The sequence below is a fragment of the Alosa alosa genome, chromosome 11 (assembly GCF_017589495.1).
Source record: "Alosa alosa isolate M-15738 ecotype Scorff River chromosome 11, AALO_Geno_1.1, whole genome shotgun sequence".
Classification (NCBI taxonomy): Eukaryota; Metazoa; Chordata; class Actinopteri; order Clupeiformes; family Clupeidae; genus Alosa; species Alosa alosa.
The window spans coordinates 21,657,324-21,680,390 of record NC_063199.1 but is presented as its reverse complement, the minus strand read 5'-3'; the positions used below and the strand labels follow the sequence as shown (position 1 = coordinate 21,680,390).

Here is a 23,067-nt window from a genome sequence, read left to right as displayed (position 1 = left end):
TGAGAGAAAGAAAGAAAGAAAGAAAGAAAGAAAGAAAGAAAGAAAGAAAGAAAGAAAGAAAGGTTTAACACTCGCAAGGTACCGTACAGCACTTCATATACCTGAAAGAGAGCACGAGCGACAGAGAAGTTTAACACTTGTTTATTAAAGTATTTACAGTAATTTCCTGTGTATAAGCCGCAGGACAGTGTTTTAAAGTTAAAAGAAACAAAACCACATTAATACCATATTAACTGCCCCTGTGTGTATTAACATCCTAGCTGAAGAAATTGTGCAAAATCAATGTATAAGCCGCGGCTAATAGTTGGGAAATTACAGTAGATAAACAATATCCACAAGTACTTCAGCCTCAACGTGAAAACATGCATACAGATGCATACCACTATGTCATATTTAGAGAACTACTAACCAATCCTCCCCACTCTCAAAGACTGTGTGTGTGTGTGTGTGTGTGTGTGTGTGTGTGTCTCTTACTGTGTGCGGAGCGTAAAGGCAGCACTGGTGATGGAGGTAGGTAGGTTGAGGCCTTTGGTGATCTCTCTCCAGATCTTCTTATTGATGACCTCAACCAGGCCTCCCTTCTCAGTGACCAACTTGAAGAGCTTGTAGAGGTCCAGCACTTGCTTTGCCATGATAGGGATGCGGTTCACTGGGGTCCCTGAGGAGGACACACAAACATGTTTTATATTTTCATCATTTTTACAAATCAAGTTTCATTAGGAATCTAATTTTCTGATATCCAAAGCAGTTCAACAGGCTATTATGAGTTTTACAGTTCCAAGGATACATGAAACACTCACATTCACGCACGCACACACACACACCATTGGGTATATTTTTTCTTACCGGTTTCACACCTTTAATGACACTGGTTTAAAAAAAAAAAAAAAAAAAAAAAAAAAAAAAAAAAAAGGTCACGTCCACACAAAGAGGTGAAACCAACAGAAAGCGCTGTAGTGCATATGCCAGGCCAGTTGATGGCGCCGTGACTGTGCAGAGGCTTCACAATAATTTGCGACAAAGAGACAAACATTCCAAAAGCTGTCGCATGAGATAAGCAGACTACGGGAAATGTTTTTACGTTTTGCATTAGGTCTGGTATAGGGCAAGTTACAATGGAGAAATTAACATGTGTTAGTCAGAGTATGTAGTAAGCTGATGGTGTGCTTCTAACTTAGCCACAAAAGGCTGATACCGCGTGCACAGAAATCATGATGGGGGGAAAAGTATTACTTTTTAATATGCCAAACAAATGGCTTGATTTATTCTGACAAGCAGAGTGTCAAGTCGAGTGTGGTGGCTGGGTGCAGGCGTGGGGCTGTGTTGAGATTAAAAAAAAACAAAACAAACACACCACTTTGGAACCCTGTTTAAAAGATCGGGTACAGCCTCCTAAAATGCCAGGGTCGTGTGGACATAAGGCCTAACCGCTAAAAAAAAAAAAAAAAAAAAAAAAAGAGGTTTAAAAAAAACCAGCGTCGTTTGGACAGGCCCTAAAGGGTTTCTGTGTCTCGGTAGTGGCCCCATCTGCCCTTCCCAGTCCCAACACAGGATACCCTGCCCCCCACAGGATACCCTGCCCCCCACAGGACTCCATGTCCCCCACAGGATACCCTGCCCCCCACAGGACTCCATGTCCCCCACAGGATACCCTGCCCCCCACAGGATACCCTGCCCCCCACAGGACTCCATGTCCCCCACAGGATACCCTGCCCCCCACAGGACTCCATGTCCCCACAGGACTCCATGTCCCCCACAGGACTCCATGTCCCCCACAGGATACCCTGCCCCCCACAGGACTCCATGTCCCCATGTAGTGGCCAGTGGGGGGATTATTAATGACCACGTGTGGGCTCATTAATAAGGGCAACGAGCTGTGGCCCTCTGCTACCCCTCCCCCACCCCGCTACTGCCCCGGGGGCAGTGCATGACTCTTAATCTGGGACGGCCCTCAGCAGGGGGCGCGTGGATACACAGCCACACACCCCAACCTAATGAAGCTCATTTGGAGGGATTGGGTCCACTTAATACAAACACACACACACACGTTAACTACTCCGCTGAAGGAGTAAAGACACATTGTAACATACACTCACACACATATCACAACAACACATATCACAACAACACATATCACAACAACAACACACTCTCTCACACACACAGACCTGACTCTACTCATGAAGGGAGGGGGAAGGGAGGGACCCTTTGAGCAAACATAATGCCTGCTCAATCCCTACACTCACACATTGAATTAGTCTTAGAATAAAACCAATTAATCACTGTGTGTGTGTGTGTGTGTGTGTGTGTGTGTGTGTGTGTGTGTGTGTGGTTAGGGGGGATTGGCTCAGAGTTGAGATTATGTCTTAAATTAGCCAGTGCGCATACTGCACTTCCCAACGCCCACCTGCATCACACATATGGACACGTAAACATATTGCACCTCACATATGTGTGCTGCAGGTGTTGGTGGTCCTCTCCCCACCAAACACACACATCATAATGAGACAAGATGTGGGATACGACTGTGGTGGTCTTATGGAGAGTTCATTGCATGGCCAAAACTGTTTCAAACTAAAAATACACTCAAACACACATACACTTGCAATGTTTCTATAGTTTCCACAGGACGTGTTGCCACATATAAAATGCAGAAGGTGGCTATGTCTGGGTCAGAAACACATTTTTAGCACCAGGACACAGACACACACACACACACACACACCTGTGACCCATAGGTGTGTGTTTGAGTCATGGACCCTGCAGCATGACTGTCAGGCGTGGCCACTCTCCTGAGGTCATGCAGATCAGCACAGGCTCCAACCACAGAGCAGCGCAAACGCTAAAGGAGTCACATTGCTAAAGTAGTCATAAAGCTTCAATGGGCGATTCTGTAGGCTTCAGGTGGTCTAGAACGTAGCCACACAGGACTCTTCCACTGACTTGAATTGTGTTTAATAACAGCGGCCCCACGTAGTACAACATGGTATTACTAGAGGCTGCTCAGCGCCAGCTGGTTAGCATGCTAACTTGGTGGATATCTGGACAACACAAGAGCACAAGAGGTGCTCTGGACATCCAAACAGTTATTCCTTCACATTCTGTTGCTATTTCTAAATCATTGTAAGCTAAAAACCTCCCCATACCATCAGTGGCGCAAAAAGGGAGGGACAGCACAGCAAAGGGGCACTACGCCATGGGGGGGTGCCAAAGCGATGGGGCGTTCAGGTAACGTTCAAGTTTATCTAGCTCTAACGCTATCTTAGCAGCCCCGGATCTCACACTCAACGCAAACAACTCAGAATATATTTTTCACAAACTATAGTTTTTATTCTGATTGAGCATTAAAACCTTTGAAAATGAGCTATTGATCAAACATGCAAGGATGATACTTTTTGGGTCTTCTCAATTTCCATGCAGCTCTACCTTGAACGTTACTACACACTATAACGCATCTTGAGTATGCAAAAGTAGATAAGAGGCACTAGCTGGCTTGTCATTGTTGCCATCTCCTATTAAATAAGACACTTTTAAAAGGAAATTATGAATTCAACAAAGGGAGGCCAGAAGAAGTGTCAATTTCTTCAGTTTTCAATTTCCCAGTGCCTCATCATAAGCTCAGGTTGGTGAGAGAGCTCTTTAACATTGGCTGTAGCTTACTCACTGACTTGTAACATGTATATAAAGATGACTTCTTTGCCTCTGAAGAATTGAGTTGGTGAGTCTTCAATAATGTTTTCATTCAGCTAAGCATTTCCATGAAGCACATGATATGCCGATTGAAACATAACATATTCCATTCAGATAGCTAGGTGGCTATCAGGCTCATGATGCACTTTTCCAAACGGAAATGTCAATATTGTTGTTGCACACCCCTTTGAGCAGCCGTGGCCCACTGGTTAGCACTCTGGACTTGTAACCTGAGGGTTGCCGGATCGAGCCCCGACCAGTGGGCTGCGGCTGAAGTGCCCTTAAGCAAGGCACCTAACCCCTCACTGCTCCCCGAGCGCCGCTGTTGTAGCAGGCAGCTCACTGCGCCGGGATTAGTGTGTGCTTCACCTCACTGTGTGTACACTGTGTGCTGTTTGTGTTTCACTAATTCACCGATTGGGTTAAATGCAGAGACCAAATTTCCCTCATGGGATCAAAAAAGTATATATACTTATACAAAAAATGGGTAGTTGTTCCCCTACATACCATCTTTAAGTAGTCATGTAAGTAAAGTGATCATATCAGTCACACAGCCAAAGTCATAAAGCTAAAGCAGTCACATGGCTAAAGTGACCACACAGCTTATCCATCTATAACTGATATCCCATAGCAGTACAGTCTGTTGGTCAGCTGTCAGTGGGGGGCGGAGGCAATCTGTGTTAATGGCATTAATGACCTTTACTAACACAGGAGGTCAGCCCCCCCCGCCACAAAAAAAATAGATCTATATTTACATCGACTACATCAGGCTTGGAATAAATGTAAAAAAGAAAACAAACATTGGCCTTCCCAGAGCGCTCACGTAAGTGTACTGTTTACTGTAACACACACACACACCGCTCGAGTGAGTGTTCAGCGCCATACTGTTTGCGAAATCAAACACAGCAGAAACAAGCCCGCAGAGGCATCGAGGGTAAATGACTTCAGAGAACTTTTCAAAAGATCAGACACACTCCACATAGCACATAGCCTACATCCCTAAATGAGACATCAGATGCATCAGAGAAATGACAGATGATACGACTGCCTGTTCCTCGTGTCCATTTCATGCGCCACAGCTAACATGCGATTAACAGCGTAATGACGGTCATTTATTTTTAATAAGTGGCTTCACTCAACCCCTCTCCAGTCAAAAGGAGGTCGCTGGATGTGGCCCCTGGACTATATATAGACACACACACACACACACACACACCCCAACACGCTGGATGTGGCCCCTGGACTATATATAGACACACACACACACACACACACACACACACACACACACACACACACACACACGCTAACACTAGCCATAGCGCTTCTGGCAGTCCCCACTCAACAGCACGTTCAGTCCCTATTCTTCCATCATCTGCTGGAGTGTGCAGAACAGACCAGAGGGGGCAGACCAAAACAGACCAGAGGGGCCAGACCAGAGGGGGCAGACCAGAGGGGGCAGACCAGAACGACAGATCAGAGGGGGCAGATCAGAAGGGACAGATCAGAACGACAGACCAGAGGGGCAGATCTACCAGGACGGGGTACTCAGGAACAATGGCTATTGTTGGCCAGTAGCAGTTAAAGGAATGCTGCGCTACGCTATAAACACACACCCCAGCAGGGCGGTTGAGCTTAACCTTAGTCTTCTGTGAGCTCTTCTCTCTCTGTGTGTGTCTCTTGTACACACACAGCGTTGAGTTCCTTTCAGCCCTGAGCACAAAAATAGTTTTATAAGTGCATAGCAGAGTGGGGAGAGCTCACAGAAGACGAAGGTTAAGCTGAGAGAGAGAGAGAGAGAGAGAGAGAGAGAGAGAGAGAGAGAGAGAGAGAGAGAGAGAGAGAGAGAGAGAGAGAGAGAGAGAGAGAGAGAGAGAGAGAGAGAGAGAGAGAGAGAGAGAGAGAGAGAGAGAGAGAGACAGACAGACAGAGACAGAGACAGAGAGACAGACACACACAACAGAGTGAGAGACCTAGGGAGCGCTACGTACATACACACACACACACACACACACAGGGAGCGCCACGTACACACACACATCGCCACAGACACCACATACACAGGGGGCACACGACTCAGACACCACATCTCAGCATTAAATAGGCCAGCCGATGCCCTGGCGCACGCACACACACACACACACACACACACACACAGTGGAATTCCACCCTCCTTGCAACAACCTCACAACTTCCTGTTTCCGTGAGCCTGCCTGGACGAGGGACGTCTCATTTCTGAAAGTGTAACAGCAGAATCCAAACAAGCCGTCCACATCACACACACCTCTGAGCAACATGGAAACACACAGTCCAGAGTAACATTGGGGCCGCCATTCTAACTGCACACACACACACACACTTCTAACTGCGCTTTTTCTCCCACGCTTCAGCCTGTCCAGTGTGCGACCACAGACACTGCAATCTTGGCCTGGGGTGGGGGTAGGTGTTCTACTAGTAGACACAGCTCTGTGTGTGTGTGTGTGTGTGTGTGTGTGTGTGTGTGTGTGTGTGTGTGTCTCTGAGTGTGTGTGTCTGTCTGTCTCTACTACTTGAGGCAGCTGCTTGAGTAAGCCTCGTCAGCCAACACTACACCTCAGAAACTCATTTTTATTGCCTGCAGCACTGAAACTGCTGGCGCACACACACGCACATGCTTCAAACACAAACACACATCCACAATGCCTAGCCTGTATTTACACACACACACTAACCAGATGCATCACACTACAGACTACAACTACAGACTCTTGAGCCCCAGCACCTCACACACACACACACACACACACTTCCACATTCCACTCTTGAACTGGGTCACCCAAAATCAATCATAACGGAGAAAAACAATACAAGTACTGTTAGAGGCTTGAGAATTCTCGCTCCTCCCTACTCTCTCTCTCTCTCTCGCTCACACACACACACCAGGGTAGGCGCCCAAAGACACCCACAACCATGGAAGCCCACACCAGCACCTAATCTTAAATCTGAAGACCACCTCCACACACACACACACACACACACACCTCCAAATGCAAGAGGAGTGGGCAGTCTTTAGAAGCGCGCGCGCACACACACACACAAATGCAAGAGGAGTGGGTAGTGTTTAGAAGCATGTGACCCAGTTTCAACTCAACTCTGATTAAAAGTACTAAAGTCTGATCAGCTGATTAAAGTACTAAAGTCTGATCAGCTGGTCTGGAACAAACAAAAACATCAAGCATGAAACTAACATGTCAACGGACAGGGGCACCAGAGAAACCTTATCTAGCTCATTCAAACATAATGACCAGAATGCAGCACACGCACACACACACACACACACACACACACACACACACACACACAAAACTGCGCAGATCGCTAGTGGTGATTGTGTGATCAAGTCCATTGTAGGAGCTTAAGGAAGCCAAATCCCTCAGCATTCTGTTGATAATTAAGGAGGAAGAGAGAGCGCTTAACACTGGAAGGGGGTAGTGTGTGTGTGTGTGGGGCAGAAGGAAAGACAGAGAAAAGAGGGAGATTTGCGGAGTGTGTGTGTGTGCTGTGACCAAGTTTGGTCTGCTTTTCTCATCTCTTATTTATGATTGTCTCTCTGAGTGTTATGTCTTGATGGTCTTCCACTATCACACCTACACACTCTCTAACAGATGGTTTTCCCCCCTCTACTCCACTGGAACCCCCCCCCCCCCACACACCTCTCTCGATGTTCACCTCTTACACCATCAGTGGCCATAGATCACTCATCAATCTCGCATCTCTTCCTCAGTTCTGTCCACCACACACACACACACAGGACCCTGTCCTGCTGCGCTCTCGGTTCCTGCACTGTCCATCAGATTACCAATATCAAAGGTGGGGTGGGGGCCCCAAACTTTTAGAGCCTCATTAATCATCCGCTGTGGGACAGGGGGCCCCTTAATCCAGTGACCACCACCCCAACCCCCAACACACACACACACTCTCCAGCTCTTCTTTACACAGGCATACTTCTTTACAGTCTCATCAGGTTTCAAAGATTCAGTCTGAAGAACAATACCTTTGGCACAGCACTGGCACATGCTGCAGACACTCTGTGTGTGTGTGTGTGCGCGTGTGCAAGTTGCGTGTACGAGGCCTGCAGATTTGTGGACTACATAAGAACAAGGCCAATAAACTGATAAGATTATAATAAAGATATTGCTCTGTATCAGCAGACACACACACACTTTATAACCAGCGCTACAATAATCAACTCCACACACACCCACACATTATAACCAGCGCTACAATGAGCAGCTCCACACGCACACACACACTTTATAACCAGCACTACAATGAGCAGCTCCACACACACTTTATAACCAGCGCTACAATTAACAGCTTCAGCTTCACACATACATTTTATAACCAGTGCTACAAATCAATTAGCTTCACACACACACACACACACACACACACACACACACACACACACACACACACACACACACACACACACACACACACACACACACACACACAACCAGTGCTACAATGAGCAGTTTCACACACACACAGACAAGACACAGTACAACGCAGTTGGCTGCATGTGAGGGGTCCCCTGCTGCAGGACGTGTCTGCACTCGCCGCTTCACTCTCTGCCTGTGCATCAGGGTCCTAACACAAAGGCCCGCAACTCCTCAGTGAGACAGGAGAGCTCAGGCGGGTTCCAACGCCAGACAGGAAGCACACCACTAACCCACATGAGAAAGCACCTTCACCCTACTCCAGTTTCAACCACACACACATCATTAATCATCCTCAATGGAGCCAACTGACATACAAACTAAGACTGGACTGTTCATGTACACACACACACACACACACACACACACAATCCTTAAATCATAAGACTGAAACAGTATAATGTGTGTGTGTGTGGAGGGGGTGCGCACGCATGCATGCACACACACACACAGCACTATCCTCAGACAAGGAGAGGTAAGTAACTTATTATGTTATTATTAACATGTTGGGAGGGGGCAGGCGCACACACACACACACACTCTATACACACTGATGATGAATACATGACATAAGTGTGTGTGTGTGTGTGTGTGTCAGCTCACCATGGGAACATGTGACACTCATTTCACAGGGGCGGGGCTAAGAATGAGTTTGGATTACTGCATGAGATCTTGACTGTGTGTGTGTGTGTGCCCCATCTGGTTGAGTTTAAACTCCAAAGCTGTGGGGTCAACAGCCCCGTCAAGCCAAGTCACTGACAGCTTGGCCTGTCAGATGATGATGTCCGTTACATCTCACCATGACAACAGCTCACCATGGGAACATGTGACACTCATTTCACAGGGGGCGGGGCTAAGAATGAGTTTGGATTACTGCATGAGATCTTGACTGTGTGTGTGTGTGTGCCCCATCTGGTTGAGTTTAAACTCCAAAGCTGTGGGGTCAACAGCCCCGTCAAGCCAAGTCACTGACAGCTTGGCCTGTCAGATGATGATGTCCGTTACATCTCACCATGACAACAGCTCACCATGGGAACATGTGACACTCATTTCACAGGGGCAGGGGCTAAGAATGAGTTTGGATTACTGCATAGATTGCCCCATCTGGTTGAGTTTAAACTCCAAAGCTGTGGGGTCAACAGCCCCGTCAAGCCAAGTCACTGACAGCTTGGCCTGTCAGATGATGATGTCCGTTACATCTCACCATGACAACAGCTCACCATGGGAACATGTGACACTCATTTCACAGGGGGCGGGGCTAAGAATGAGTTTGGATTACTGCATGAGATCTTTGGACTGTGTGTGTGTGTGTGTGTGTGCGTGCGTATTACCGCATGACGTCTCAGAGGGTCAATGCACTGCAACTGCCGTTTAACACCATGCTGTTAACCCTCTGATGTGACCCAAAAAGACGCCTTTAAGATGTCACAGAGAGCCACACACTCCTCCTGTCCCCACACACTCCAGTGAGCCACACACACACTCCAGTGAGCCACACACACACTCCAGTTCCCCTCAGTGACACAGTCAGGAAGAGGGGCCAAAGAGGAGAGACACAGGAGAGGAGACCGGGCAGAGCCCACACTGGACTTCTGGGCAGCCTACAATAGAGTTACAGGGCAGCCTACCTCTCTTCTGCATGAAGGTGAAAAGGTCGTCCAGGAACTCCTTCCTGTTGGGGTCACTGTCCAGCTCATAAAGCTGAGGGGGGAAGAAAAGGACACTTTAGAGGATGCTCACAGACACCGGACATCTCACTTACACACATCACCACAACACGATCTCCCAACAACTCACTAACACACATCATAACACGATCTCCCAACAACTCACTAACACACATCATAACACGATCACCCAACAACTCACTAACACACATCATAACACAATCTCCCAACAACTCACTAACACACATCATAACACGATCACCCAACAACTCACTAACACACATCATAACACGATCACCCAACAACTCACTAACACACATCATAACACAATCTCCCAACAACTCACTAACACACATCATAACACGATCACCCAACAACTCACTAACACACATCATAACACGATCACCCACCAACTCACATCATAACACGATCTCCCAACAACTCACTAACATACATCACAATCAGCTATATTGTGGCAAGGCTGAAGCTAATGCTATATTGTGGTGAGGTCGTCCTGTGGTGACACTGAAACTAATGCTATATTGTGGTGAGGCTGAAGCTAATGCCAGCTGATTGTGAGGTTGTCCTGTGGTTCCAGTTGAAGGGAAATCTATGTTGTGGCCAGTCTCTAAATGAAGTGCATGATGTGGTTCAAGGTAATGGTGTGGTGTGATGTGTTTTGTAATGTGTACTGTGCTGGGGTTCCTGTTGATTAGGTAAGGTGTGTGTTGTGTGGTTCCTGTTGATTAGGTAAGGTGTGTGTTGTGTGGTTCCTGTTGATTAGGTAAGGTGTGTGTTGTGTGGCTCCTGTTGGTATGGTTACCTTGGCAAAGTCTCTGGATGCTTCTCCTTTGGCTCCTCTTCCTCCATCGCCCTCTTCACTCCAGCCGGCGCTGCCATTCTGCAGACATGACAAGGACACGGTCACATTAATGGATCTAGAAGCCACACTCAGCCACAACCACGCACAGCAGTCGCTCACAGCACAGCAACACTCAGCCATAACCACGCATAGCATTCACTCACAGCACAGCAAATTCAGCCACAACCACGCACAGCAGTCACTCACAGCACAGCAACGCTCAGCCACAACCACGCACAGCACAGCAACGCTTAGCCACAACCATGCATTTTTCCTATGGGGAGATAACATGGGGATTTTGAATTATCACACGTGTTAAACTCACGGGGACAAAAAAAGTCTGAAATGCAGACGTTTTCCTGAACACACTTTTGTCCTCTGCCTTCGGTACATGAGGGTGGCACACTTTGAATTTAGCTACCCCAGAACTAATTTAATGGCAAGTTGCATTGCAAGTTAGCTCTGGGGTAGCAAAAATTCAAGTGTGCCGCCTTCACATACCGGAGATCACAGTATCAACTCGAAGGCAGAGGACAAAAGTGTGTAGCGCAAAATGTTTGCATTTCGGATTTCGTCGTCCCTGCGAGAGTTTAACTTCAGAGGTCCATTTACAGGACAAGGAGAAAGAGACAGCGTGTGTGTGTGTGTTTGTGTTTGTTTTGGGGGGGTGGGGGTGGGAAAAATAAACAGGAGAAGAAAGGATAGAAACCAAGTGTCGGATCTCTTTCTCTGTGATTCTGACCTTTGACCCCACAGGACATCCCTGAGCTACTGACGTGCCACCCAGAGGTTACGGAGGTCAGACACATCAGCCTGTCTGATCAACAGCAGACCCCGAATGAACAGCTCCACCAATCAGGAGGGAGGAGGCTCAAGCAGGTGATACAACCTGCATGCAAACACATACAGCCCTGACCGCTGCAAACACACACAGCCACCCTGGCCGCTGCAAACACACACAGCCCTGACCGCTGCAAACACACACAGCCCTGACCGCTGCTCTAGACGCACCGACCACGAGGACACAGCGGAGTAAAAACCAAGAGGAGAGAGATGCACTCAGTTCAGCTCAGTCGTCCACTGCGCCGGGAATCCAACGCCGCCATTCCGCTCCTCTTCACTTCCGCTGTCCAGGCAGTGAGTACGAGTTTTAGCCTCATTAAATACAAAGCCATGAAAGGCAGCAGGACAACAGGCCAACAGGCCGGACGCCACTCTCCTCTGGAGGGGCAGGAAGAGAAAGGCCCGCGGGGGCCGTAAAGGAGTTTTATTTGGGCCGCAGCCCGACCCCCCCTTTAATGTGCAAAGTGATTCCCAGCTGGGAGGGGGCTGTGTGTTTACAACAAACACACACACCAGCTGTGAGCAGCAGAGAGGAACACCATGGGGAGGGGAGGCCTGCAACTGGGCAGGAAGACATACTGTGTGCCATTGTCTCCGCGTCTCTCTCTGTGTGTGTGTGTGTGTGTGTGTGTGTGTGTGTGTGTGTGTGTGTGTGTGTGGGGGAGAGTGTGAATTCAGCTTGAATGTAAACATTCTGTAGGGATCACAGTTAAAGCAGCGCTAAAGAAGATTTGCTCTCGGGGTCCCCCTACAGTGAAGCGCAATAATAAACATACTGATATAATATAGAGGGAATGCACAGACAGCAGTCTGTAGAAAGACATCTCCGAATTCTACCGGGAGGCGCTAAGACAATGGCAGAAGTGCCGTTTGTCATGTTATGTATAAGGTACATGGCATCAAAATGACTTTGAAAACGTTAGGTCAAAAACTCTTAAAAGGTGCCTTTAACAGTCACTATATTTTGCCAAACAGACGGCCTTTCACCTCCTCTGTATGTCCAACCCACACACCAGAGTTATGATCCACATGTGTGGCATATGTGCAGTGACACACACACACACACACAGACCCCAAACAAACAAACAGCAGTGCGGCAACAGGCCCGGCCGGCTGTCCGTCAGGAGCCCTGATCTGAGGACAGCTGCTCTCAGACCTCCAGGCCAGACCAGGCTACAACTAATCACATTAGGCTGGGAGGGCCGTTTGTTTCTGTGTGTGTGTGTGTGTGTGTGTGGTGGGGGGCAGAAGGAAGGAGAGGGACATCTGTGTCACTGGGTCTCCTGTAGAAAGCGCACAGTGGACACACACACACACACACACACACACACACACACACCCCTCCCCCAAATTAATCAGATAAAGAAGCTGCATAGCAAATAATCACTTTAGCAAACAGATTCTCCAGCCACCAGCCCGTCAACCCTCTCCTCTTCTCTCACTGGGGGGAGAGTAACACACACACACACACAGAGACTGACACCATTACCGAGATGGAAATAGCCCCTTTTAATGCTTCACTTAAGACACATCTCCACAAATTCCACCGCAGTGAAACAGCATCGGTGTTTTTTCTCTCTTCTCTAAGACACACACAGACACACACACACACACACACACACACACACTCATCCTGTGGCTGAGGAAAGCAAGAAAGCCTTGCTGTCCAGTGACACCTTTGGGATGCTCTGTCCAGACCGAAGACCTCCTCCTGTGTCAGGCTCAGAGTGTGGGAGGGCAATGTGTGTGTGTGTGTGCGCGTTTGTGTGTGCGCGTTTGTGTGTTTGTGTGTAAAACCAGGCCTGTTTTTGTGGATGAGGACACAGAAATGTCTTGTGCAGGCATAGAGGGGGGAACTTCCTCTTTGAGGCCGTGTCCAACCCAAGGCCTCCTCAAGAACACCATTCATCACCTTCCCTGAGCTGAAATGCATGGAGCTGCAACATGCTGTGTGTCTGCATGTGTGTGTCCGTGCATGTGCATCTGTGCAGTGGCAGCAGCACTGGGCCTTCATCTGGAAACCACACGTTCTAGACACACATACTCTATGCACTGTCCACAGCAACACACACTATCCGCAGGAGCTCTCACACGCACACACAATATCCAAAACACACACACACACTATCCACAGGCACTGACACACACACTACACAGGTACTCATACCTAGGCAGACATCCACATACACCACTATCCACACACAAGCCCTTTCCTGTGCAGCGCCGTCGGTGTGCTGGACGAGGGTGCGAGGGCTCCGCGCGGGCGCTCTCCTCTGCAAGATTAGCGTGGTCGTGGTGGGAGGCCAAGTGGCCATCAGATTCCTTACAGCGTGGCAGCTGCTGGCCCCAGGCGGCCGGGAGAAAGCGAGCTCACAGGCCGCCTTTCACTGGCCCCGCAGGGGTGCAGCTCAATGTTTAATCCAAATCGAATAATTGGGCCATCAGGGCCCCCCGCCTCGCCCAGAGGCGGCATATCATTTATTCGGCTCCTTGCTGTGCCAGGGGGCAGAGAAGAGCAGTGGAGGGGTCAGGGGGATATTTATCCTCCTGGGGCTGTAAGGGATCTCATAGCGGGGCAGCCCGGCACAGAGCAGCCCCAGCCCGCCGCTCCGCACAGTACAGGACACCCCGCCTGGAACATGGAGCCGGGGGCATGGCAGGACATACAGGGATGATGCATGGGGGGGGCTGAGGAGTGAGTAGAGAGCAGGTGTCTTTTACGACTGAGCCGGGTCAAGTGGATGTCTGGAGGCTCAGGGTGGGTCTGCATGTGCCGAGGGAAACAGGAGGCCAGTTCTAGACTTGGTTCTAGATCCTTTTCAGGACCCACCACCAGTTGTAGACCCTTTTCTAGACCCTGTTTTAGTACATCAGTGGCCTTAAGCCCCAGATACACTCGACGTGTTGGGTCACAGCGCGCACCAGTTGTGATGTCACAGGAGTGGCAAAACCATTTATATTCGCATGTGGTGGTCGCAACACTAGTTGCAGTCTTCTCCTGAACAGAGGTGTCGCTGCTGTGGAAAGGTTATCTAGCTATCGACTTTACACCGTAGAAGAAGAAAAGCAGAGCTGTCAGTAGCATTGGCGTCCATGGCAGTAGCAACGGAGATAATAAAACTAAAGTAGCCGATACTTTAGACTTTGGTTGCTGCAATTCACAAACTCGGGGACACAACCGCCTCTCACATATTTCTGAGGTGTGTGCAGCTATCTGGCTGACGCTGAGAGATGAGTTTGTCATTTCCTGAAGGAGAAAGTTTTTTTTTCCAGGTCTTAGCAGTAAAGCTATACTCTGGCTGCAAATAAATCTCATTACCCTTTGCTGGGATATTGCTATGTCCCTGGGTCCTAGTTCCTCAACTCTCTCTGGTAACTTTGTTAACTTCTCCAGCTGACTATAACAATTCACGACCGTAACAAATCAGTCATCCAAACTGCAACTGTCGCGGGGAACTTCCCCATCTTCTCAAACAGACTATTTAAACTTCATGACTACAGTTCACAAAACAGCTCCAATTCAACCACAAACCGCTTAGGCGATATGATTCCTTTATTATTTTATTAGCCCTACTTTCATTCACATTACGAGTTAAAAGCAAGTTTATTTAAGATGTGGGCTATATGAAATATACAACAGCACGGAGAACAAAACATCAAATGGCAGAAAAGAGAAACACGTTTCGGGCAAGGAACAGTCCCTCAGAAACACACCGTACTCTTCACCAAACACACACATACACACACACACACACTCTTGCTCTGACGAATCCCTCTTTACTGCAGCATTACATTCCTCTTCCAGAGGGGCCTCCCTTCCCCCCTTCTGCATACACTTCAATGCAAACAGCGTATACACACACACACACACACACACACACACACACATTAATGCCCCACAGCAGGAGCTTCCAGTGGAGCCAGAGGGATACTTCTAACCAAACCCTGCTACACACACACACACACACACACACACACACACACACACACACACATACATTAATGCCCCACAGCAGGAGCTTCTAGTGGAGCCAAAGAGGGATACTTCTAACCAAACCCTGCTACACACACACACACACACACACACACGTATGAGGAGGACACTTTGACACATCAGGAAGAGGGGTACAAGACCTCACGCTCACAGCCATCACTCTGCCCACATACACACTCTCCCTTGGCCAGTCCTACAGAATGCAGGCCATGTGTATATGGAGGCAGTCGATTCCCTCTGTGTGGTGAGACTCATGACTGGACTTCCAGAGCGCTGCTCTGACCCAGAGTGCTGCCTCGCCACCACACATGCTCAGTGGGCCTCTAAACACCACACCTCCTCCTTAGGGACACGTCTGCGTCCAGCTCCATCACCTCCATCAGGCTCTCGGTCGGAGGCCTCCTTCTACCACCCAGCCGCACCGCACCCCACCGCAGCAACATGACCTGTAAGCTGCTTCCAGCTCCATACGAGTCAGCCCAAGCCCAGACCTCCAGAGGTCCAAACCTGGTCCTGCCCAAACAGCCCTGTGGTGCTCGCCAGATTCTACTAGGTGGTGGTGGAGAGGAAATGCTGCCTCCACCCCCTCCATTACAGCCCCTGTGTGTCCAGTGAAATGGTCTCCAAAAGGTAGGGCTGGGCGATATAAAAGATATATATATCGATATAATTCAAATTTGCGCCGTGATCCTTGCTCCACGCAAGCCGCTGACCGGAGCTCTCTGCACTGCTGTGAAACTGCACGCTACTTTTCTCATATAAATATATTTATTTCAGAAAAAGATTGGCCTATTTTATAGGCTATTTTTATTTAAGATATTTGTTTTATTTAAATGTGCACCTTACGGAGCTTTGATTTCAAAAAAGGCAATTCAGTTTTATGTTTGCATTTTATTGTTATTGGAGTAGTGAGTTTCAATAAAACTACTCATATTTGACTGAACATTTCATTTTACAGCTCTAACTTTGCGGAAAAAATATCGGGATATATATCGTATATCGATATTCAACCTAAATATATTGGGATATGACTTTTGGTCCATATCGCCCAGCCCTATCCAAAGGTCACAAATCACAAGCGGGGCAGTCTTCCCCTTCGAAACCCCCTATTCTCAACACAGACAGTCCCGCCCCCCCACCCCCAGGCCCATCCCCTCCCCGAGGGCAAGAACTCCAATTCCACTGGGAATGTTTCCTTTGGGGCACTGCCATCAATCAGCTTTTCCCATCACACATATACACACACACACACACACACACCAGAGGATCTGTCCTTCTGCACAGATACAACATTCATAGCTGATGATATCCAATCACCCACTTGCCCATTTACTTCTGGCAGCAGATCATGGCGTCCAACGGGCCCTTTTTACCGTGAACACACACTCAGTACCTGCAGTAAGGCAGGGAGGAGCTGCCGCAGCAGACTGTGTCGCAGAGTAGCCTTTTACAGTCAACAATAACAATAACACACAACAGCACTCGGCTCCATGCTGACAGGAGAGGCCATCTTCACAGGCCCCCAGAGGGGAGGCCAGTGAGAGTGCCTGAGTGTAATTGCATCATCATGACAGACACACAGGAAACAGGAAATGGCCATGAGATGATATGGAAGTAATGTGGTGAAAACTGACCAACATTATAGAAGGGGTAGGCTGCTGAAATGGTGAATGTCTCAACGTTTAATAAGGTTTCTGTGCATCTACTGCGTTTAGGCTCTTTGAACCAAGTTGTTTTTTTATTATTCCTTAATTTCCATGGGAATAAAACCTCTAAACCATGATAGAAACTAATAAAAGAGCTCCGTCACTTTCCACAAAACATGCCGCATCACTCTGCATTTCCTGTGATGCACACCGCACATGCTCAGCTATCAAGGCGGAACAGCCTCTGCCTGACCCGCAGCGATGATGAAAGCCAATGCAAATGCTTATGCAATACCAATTGATTGCTTGCTGCTGCATAATGTCTTAGGTACTGATAAATTATGCAAGGGCTAAATTATGCAACAGCATTCACCAGAGATCTGGCTGTTACACACACACACACACACACACACACACACACACACCTTTTCTGTGGCCATATTGCCAAGCAACCTGGTCTAGAAAGGTAAACAGAACCCTCAGGCCAAGTCTACGTGAAAACAACAGCCATATTTTTTTCTTACCGTTTTCACACCTTTAACGACACCGGCGAAAAAAATCTTGCATTCTCATGAAGAGGTGAAGACGCTGTAGTATATGCCAGGCAAGTAGATGTCACCGTGGCAGTGCAGATGCTTCACGATTCACTATTTAATAGAATATAGAATTCTCTATTTTTTACAGTCTATGCATTCTACAAAGCAGTCGCGTGAGTAACGCATTCCTGAGTACAACTAATAAAGTTCATTTTTACAGTTTGTGAAGGGTGCAGTCCAGTCCTTTATTTGGTGAACACAGGTGCAAATAATCTCCTTTACTTTCTTTGGTTATAGTCCGCGATTTTACATTAGTTGTTGGCCATCACCGCAAGTTTATAGGCTACAAAACGTAATGGATGCAAAAACAGCCTACAATTAATGTCTATGGCGGGATGTATTCGCATGGCTAGGCCGATGCCTGAGGCACCACAACGAAACACTGTGTTGGTAGCATTGGCTAACTAGCGCCAGATTTCTGAGTGCAGGGGACAAGCCGAGGTGAGCTATGAGACATACGTTCACACTCGGTATCATGTTACAACACACTTTAGGTCAATATCACACCGGAATTCTCCTTTAATTAATAGTCATTTTCGTTGGATAGCCTATTGCGTAATACAACCTGTCCAAATATAGCATTTAGGGATCCTTATGTGTAGCCCAACATGAGTAAATATTGATTGCATTGTTTATGATCACATTATGAACATCACATTAAATAACCCAGGACTTCAGAGACAGGGCAAACCTCTACGACCATTCCCAAAATGTTATCCCAACCAATTAAATACATTTGTGCTTATAACGAAGTGAAGCGCGTTCCCGAACAACTTCTTTTCCTCTGAGGGAATATCAATCTTCATCAACAACATACCGCTGTACCTTACGTTGTCTCTGTCTGTAACGTGGAATCTAATAGGCTAATTCTAGCTGGTGCCGGAAATGAACACCCATGAAACGCCATTTTTGTAAAGATGGCTGCGGTCAATTTCAAACTTTTTTGGCTGAAGTAGCTAGCCTAGCATGGGCCATTGAAATGAATGGGGGCAGGACTTACTCACTCTCTCCAGTTATATATATAATACCGCCAAGGTTCTAACAGGCATGGTTAAAGACACACACACACACACACACACACACACACACACACACACACACACACACACACACACACACTGAGGAGGCATAGGAAGGCGAGGGAAGCAGGAGCATCCACTGGGCTAGGCCTGAGGGTGTGTGTGTGTGTGTGTGTGTGTGTGTGTGTGTGAGAGACGCAGAGGGCCGGGCAGCTGTGTGGAGCTTTGAAGTGACCTCCATAAAGACAAATGGAGAGTGAGCTCAGCCAAAACACCTTGGAGGCCAAATATCAGTTACTCATGAGGACAAAGAGACCACAAACACAATCAACCAATGTGAGTTTGAAACGCAGCAGCGGCCACACTCACTCTCTCTCTCTGGCTCCACACACACACACACACACACACACACACACACACACCTACTGTGTCAGAGCCACTCACACCACAGAGGCCACACAAAGGCTGCTAGTGGAGCAGTACAGGCTGGGGGGCAATTACAGTGGAGGGGTGGGGGGGTACCTAACTACAGTGGAGGGAGGTAACTACAGTGGGGGGGCTACAGTGGGTCGTCGCTGTGTGGCTATAAGTGCTGCTGCCTAGCGCTGCCCAGACAAAGGGCCGTGTGTGTGGGGGGCATTCTCTCCCCTCATTTAATGTCCCGGTCATGACAGAGCACTGATGGGCCCAACCCCCACTCTCTCTGGCCAGCCAACCCCCTCTTTTTCTGGCCAGCCAAGAGGGCTGATAACAATCTACATTCAACTCTGGACATCAGGGAGGGAGGCCTCAACCAACCACACGATTGCAACAACACACCAACATGCCAAAAAAAAAAAAAGTCGTACTTGTCTGACTGCATTGTGCCAAGTGTAAGGTTTGGTGGAGGGATTATGGTGTGGGGCTGGAGCTGGGCTTGGCCCCTTCCAGTGAAAGGAACTCTGAATGCTTCAGCCTCAACCAAGAGATCTTGGACAATTTCATGCTCCCAACTTTGTGGGAACAGTTTGGGGATGGCCCCTTCCTGTTCCAACATGACTGTGCACCAGTGCACAAAGCAAGGTCCATAAAAACATGGATGGCAGAGTTTGGTGTGCCTGCGCAGAGTCTTGACCTCAACCCGATAGAACACCTTTGGGATGAATTAGAGTGGAGACTGAGAGCTTCTGGAAGAATGGTCAAAAATTCCCATAAACACAACGTTAAACCTTGTGGAAAGCCTCCCGGGAATGGTTGAAGCTGGTATAGCTGCAAAGGTTGGACCGACGTCATATTAAACCCTATGGATTAAGAATGGGATGTCACTTAAGTTCATATGCGAGTGACCCAATACTTTTGCCAATATAGTGTATTACGATATTACAAGTTATTTATTCAATTTATATTTAAGTAAGTAAGTATATACTCTTTTGATCCCGTGAGGGACATTTGGTCTCTGCATTTATCCCAATCCGTGAATTAGTGAAACACACTCAGCACACAGTGAGGTGAAGCACACACTAATCCCGGCGCAGTGAGCTGCCTGCAACAACAGCGGCGCTCGGGGAGCAGTGAGGGGTTAGGTGCCTTGCTCAAGGGCACTTCAGCCGTGCCTACTGGTAGGGGTTCGAACCGGCATCCCTCCGGTTACAAGTCCGAAGCGCTAACCAGTAGGCCATGGCTGCCCAATTTGACAAATTCATCCCAAAAGATGAATGAAATTGAACTCATGATTAAAAACAACAGCCTATAAATAAATGTATCCAATGTGTCATCGCCAGCATGTGTGTGTTTAGATATGGTCCCCTACTGGTCTTCTCTGTGTGGCCTCTCTGTGTGCCCAGGCAGGATGTTTACTATCCAGCAGCACCTCCTCAGAGGGCAGCACCTCCTCACTGTGCGTCTGTCTGCGGTGTCTCCGCTCCTCCGCTCATCTTTAAGAGTCGTCCTCCCCTTCTGTAGAGGACTCATCTGCTGTCACCTCACCAATCAATGCAGCCCTACCAGGATTGCTGTGCTTACTTCAGCACAGCACACACACACAGCTAACAAAGACCCGTATCAAATCAATGCAAGCGGAATCACGTCAATCACACCACTGTGTGCCAGCTGCTGGTGCAGAACCAGTTTAGCCGGACACACACCAGAGAGGAGAGGACCAGCAGGCTGGCCGACGAGTTTAAGGCCTCCATGTAAAGCTCCTGGAGTGGCCTTCTTCAGGTGGCAGCCTCACTTCCATATCTCTGGCTGACCACAGCCCTGATCCCTACAGCAAACATTACCACGTCCACTAGGCCAGAGCTGTCGCGCCTGCTGGCTGACTAGCTCGCCATCACGTTAAGTGTGAAAACCCTTAAAGAGCCCCCCCACCCACCCTCATTTGGAAATGCCATTTGGAGCATCTGTTGTCTTTTGTGTAGCTGGTGCCATCAGATCACCCCTCCAGCCAAAACACACACACACACACACAGCACCTCTATCAATGCAACCTGATCCCTCTGCCACTAACCAGCATCATCACATGCTAAAGAGCAGCAGGCAGAAACACAGCACAGCCCAGATGAAAAGGGGCCCTAGACAAAAAGAGAGAGGGAGACACACTGAAACTCTTACTCCACAATAAACGCCCCACTCCACATCCAGCAGGCAGCCCCTCGGCCAATAAAAGCTCAGCTCACAGGAGTGTGTGTGTGTGTCACAGTGTGCCTGAAACAGAATCCCTTCCATAGTCTGGTTTCTTCTTCTGTTAACACATTCCCTGGATCAGGTTAATCACCAATTTACAGAGCAGCTCTGGGAAGGTCACAAGCACAGCCTGTGGCGTCAGAGTTACACAAGCACCACATCCATTACCCGCTCAGACCTCCATGGGCTTGAGTTAGTTCACCCGGCGTCTTAACAGCCACGTGGTCGTTCAGTCGGAGGTTTATCTGTGCTGCTGCCATACAGGGCAACAGGCCAGCCGTCAGCTGAGACGCCTTTTATCGCCCACACACAACTATATTTGCTATGGAGTGGCAGCGTAGCGTCCAGAGCGGCTCAGCCCTGGAGACAGAGGCCGACATGGGCGTGACGACAACCTGGAGCTGATTCCTGTCAACATATCCTGTCTCCACGGCGGCGAAGCCTCGTCTGCTGCCAGGGTTAAAATAAAACTACAGAACAACAAAAGCCTGGGGTCACCGCGCAGAGATTTATGAGCCTCACGACGGCTTTGAGTTTCACATCAAAATGGCACACCATGACTGGCCATGTCATAGAGCCCATGTCTAATGTTGGCTACAATCTGACCGGTAACAGCACACACACACACACACACACACACACACACACACACAATAGAGAGAACAGCAGCAATTTCAGAAACCTTCTGGGAAAAGAAAATCTCCCCCTAGGTACTGCAAACGAGTAAAAGCTGAACAAAATCAATCCCTAATGCCGAATGCATATCAATCTCTCTGGCCTTACATTAGAGAGGGGCTTTCGGTCGGTCAATCCTATTTAGACGTGCTAATGGAGTGAACAAACAGACCGTATAGAACGTGAAGGGCTAGCACGCTACACCACAGAGCAGCATAAAATCCAATGAGACTCGACAGAGCCATGAATCCACCAACATTCGGCAGAACCAGCAGCAAATAGAAAGCACTAAATTCCTTTATCACAACACACACCGATAAGGGCGGTAATCTCAAGAGTTGAGGAAAGAGTTTCAGTTAAAACAGTTTCTTTCCTCTCAATAATAAGATATAGATGTCAATACAATGTTTAAAGTGCTGTGCTGTTCTATACAGTCTGTGTACTGCTCAGGTGCTCTACGCTAGCCGGCACCCTGCGCACACACACACACACACACACACACACACCCCCTTCTCACACGCCTCTCTCTGCCCTCGGACAGCGTTAATCTGACAGCACGCCTGTTTGGACCGGCGCCAAGAGCGCTCGGCTCACTACTGAGCGCGCTCCAAGGCACACCGCAGCGCCGCAGGAGAGGAGAGGGGGAGAGGGAAAGATCAGGAGGGAGGGAAAGAGTGGAGGAAGGAATGGAAGGAAGAATGAAAGAATGACAGCACACATATTTCACACGTGCTCAGTGTGGGCAGTCCCTCTCAGGTTGTTGTTCTGCTCCTAGTTTCTTAAAATGAACTAGCAAACATTGGCAACAATACAACAACTTGCATTTAAAAAACGCTTTAACCAGCCACCCAAAAGCCCTTTACAGTGAAGGGGGACCCTCACCTGGGTGGTGCACGGCAGCCTTTATGCACCACACACTTTTCGGACTGC

The 23,067-nt window shown here is 48.4% G+C and overlaps 1 protein-coding gene across 2 annotated transcripts in view; it reads right to left on the bottom strand.

Annotated features, from left to right (window-relative positions):
- The window catches only part of arid3b (AT rich interactive domain 3B (BRIGHT-like)), a 29,149-nt gene that overhangs the window by 3,843 nt on the left and 2,239 nt on the right, over positions 1 to 23,067 (bottom strand). For both annotated transcript variants that reach the window (XM_048256586.1, XM_048256587.1), the window contains exons 3-5: positions 10,662 to 10,739; positions 9,800 to 9,872; positions 475 to 658 (exon numbers count right to left, since the gene is read on the bottom strand). In XM_048256586.1, coding sequence (XP_048112543.1) covers positions 475 to 658; positions 9,800 to 9,872; positions 10,662 to 10,739 — 335 coding nt within the window. The remainder of the gene's footprint in view (positions 1 to 474; positions 659 to 9,799; positions 9,873 to 10,661; positions 10,740 to 23,067) is intronic.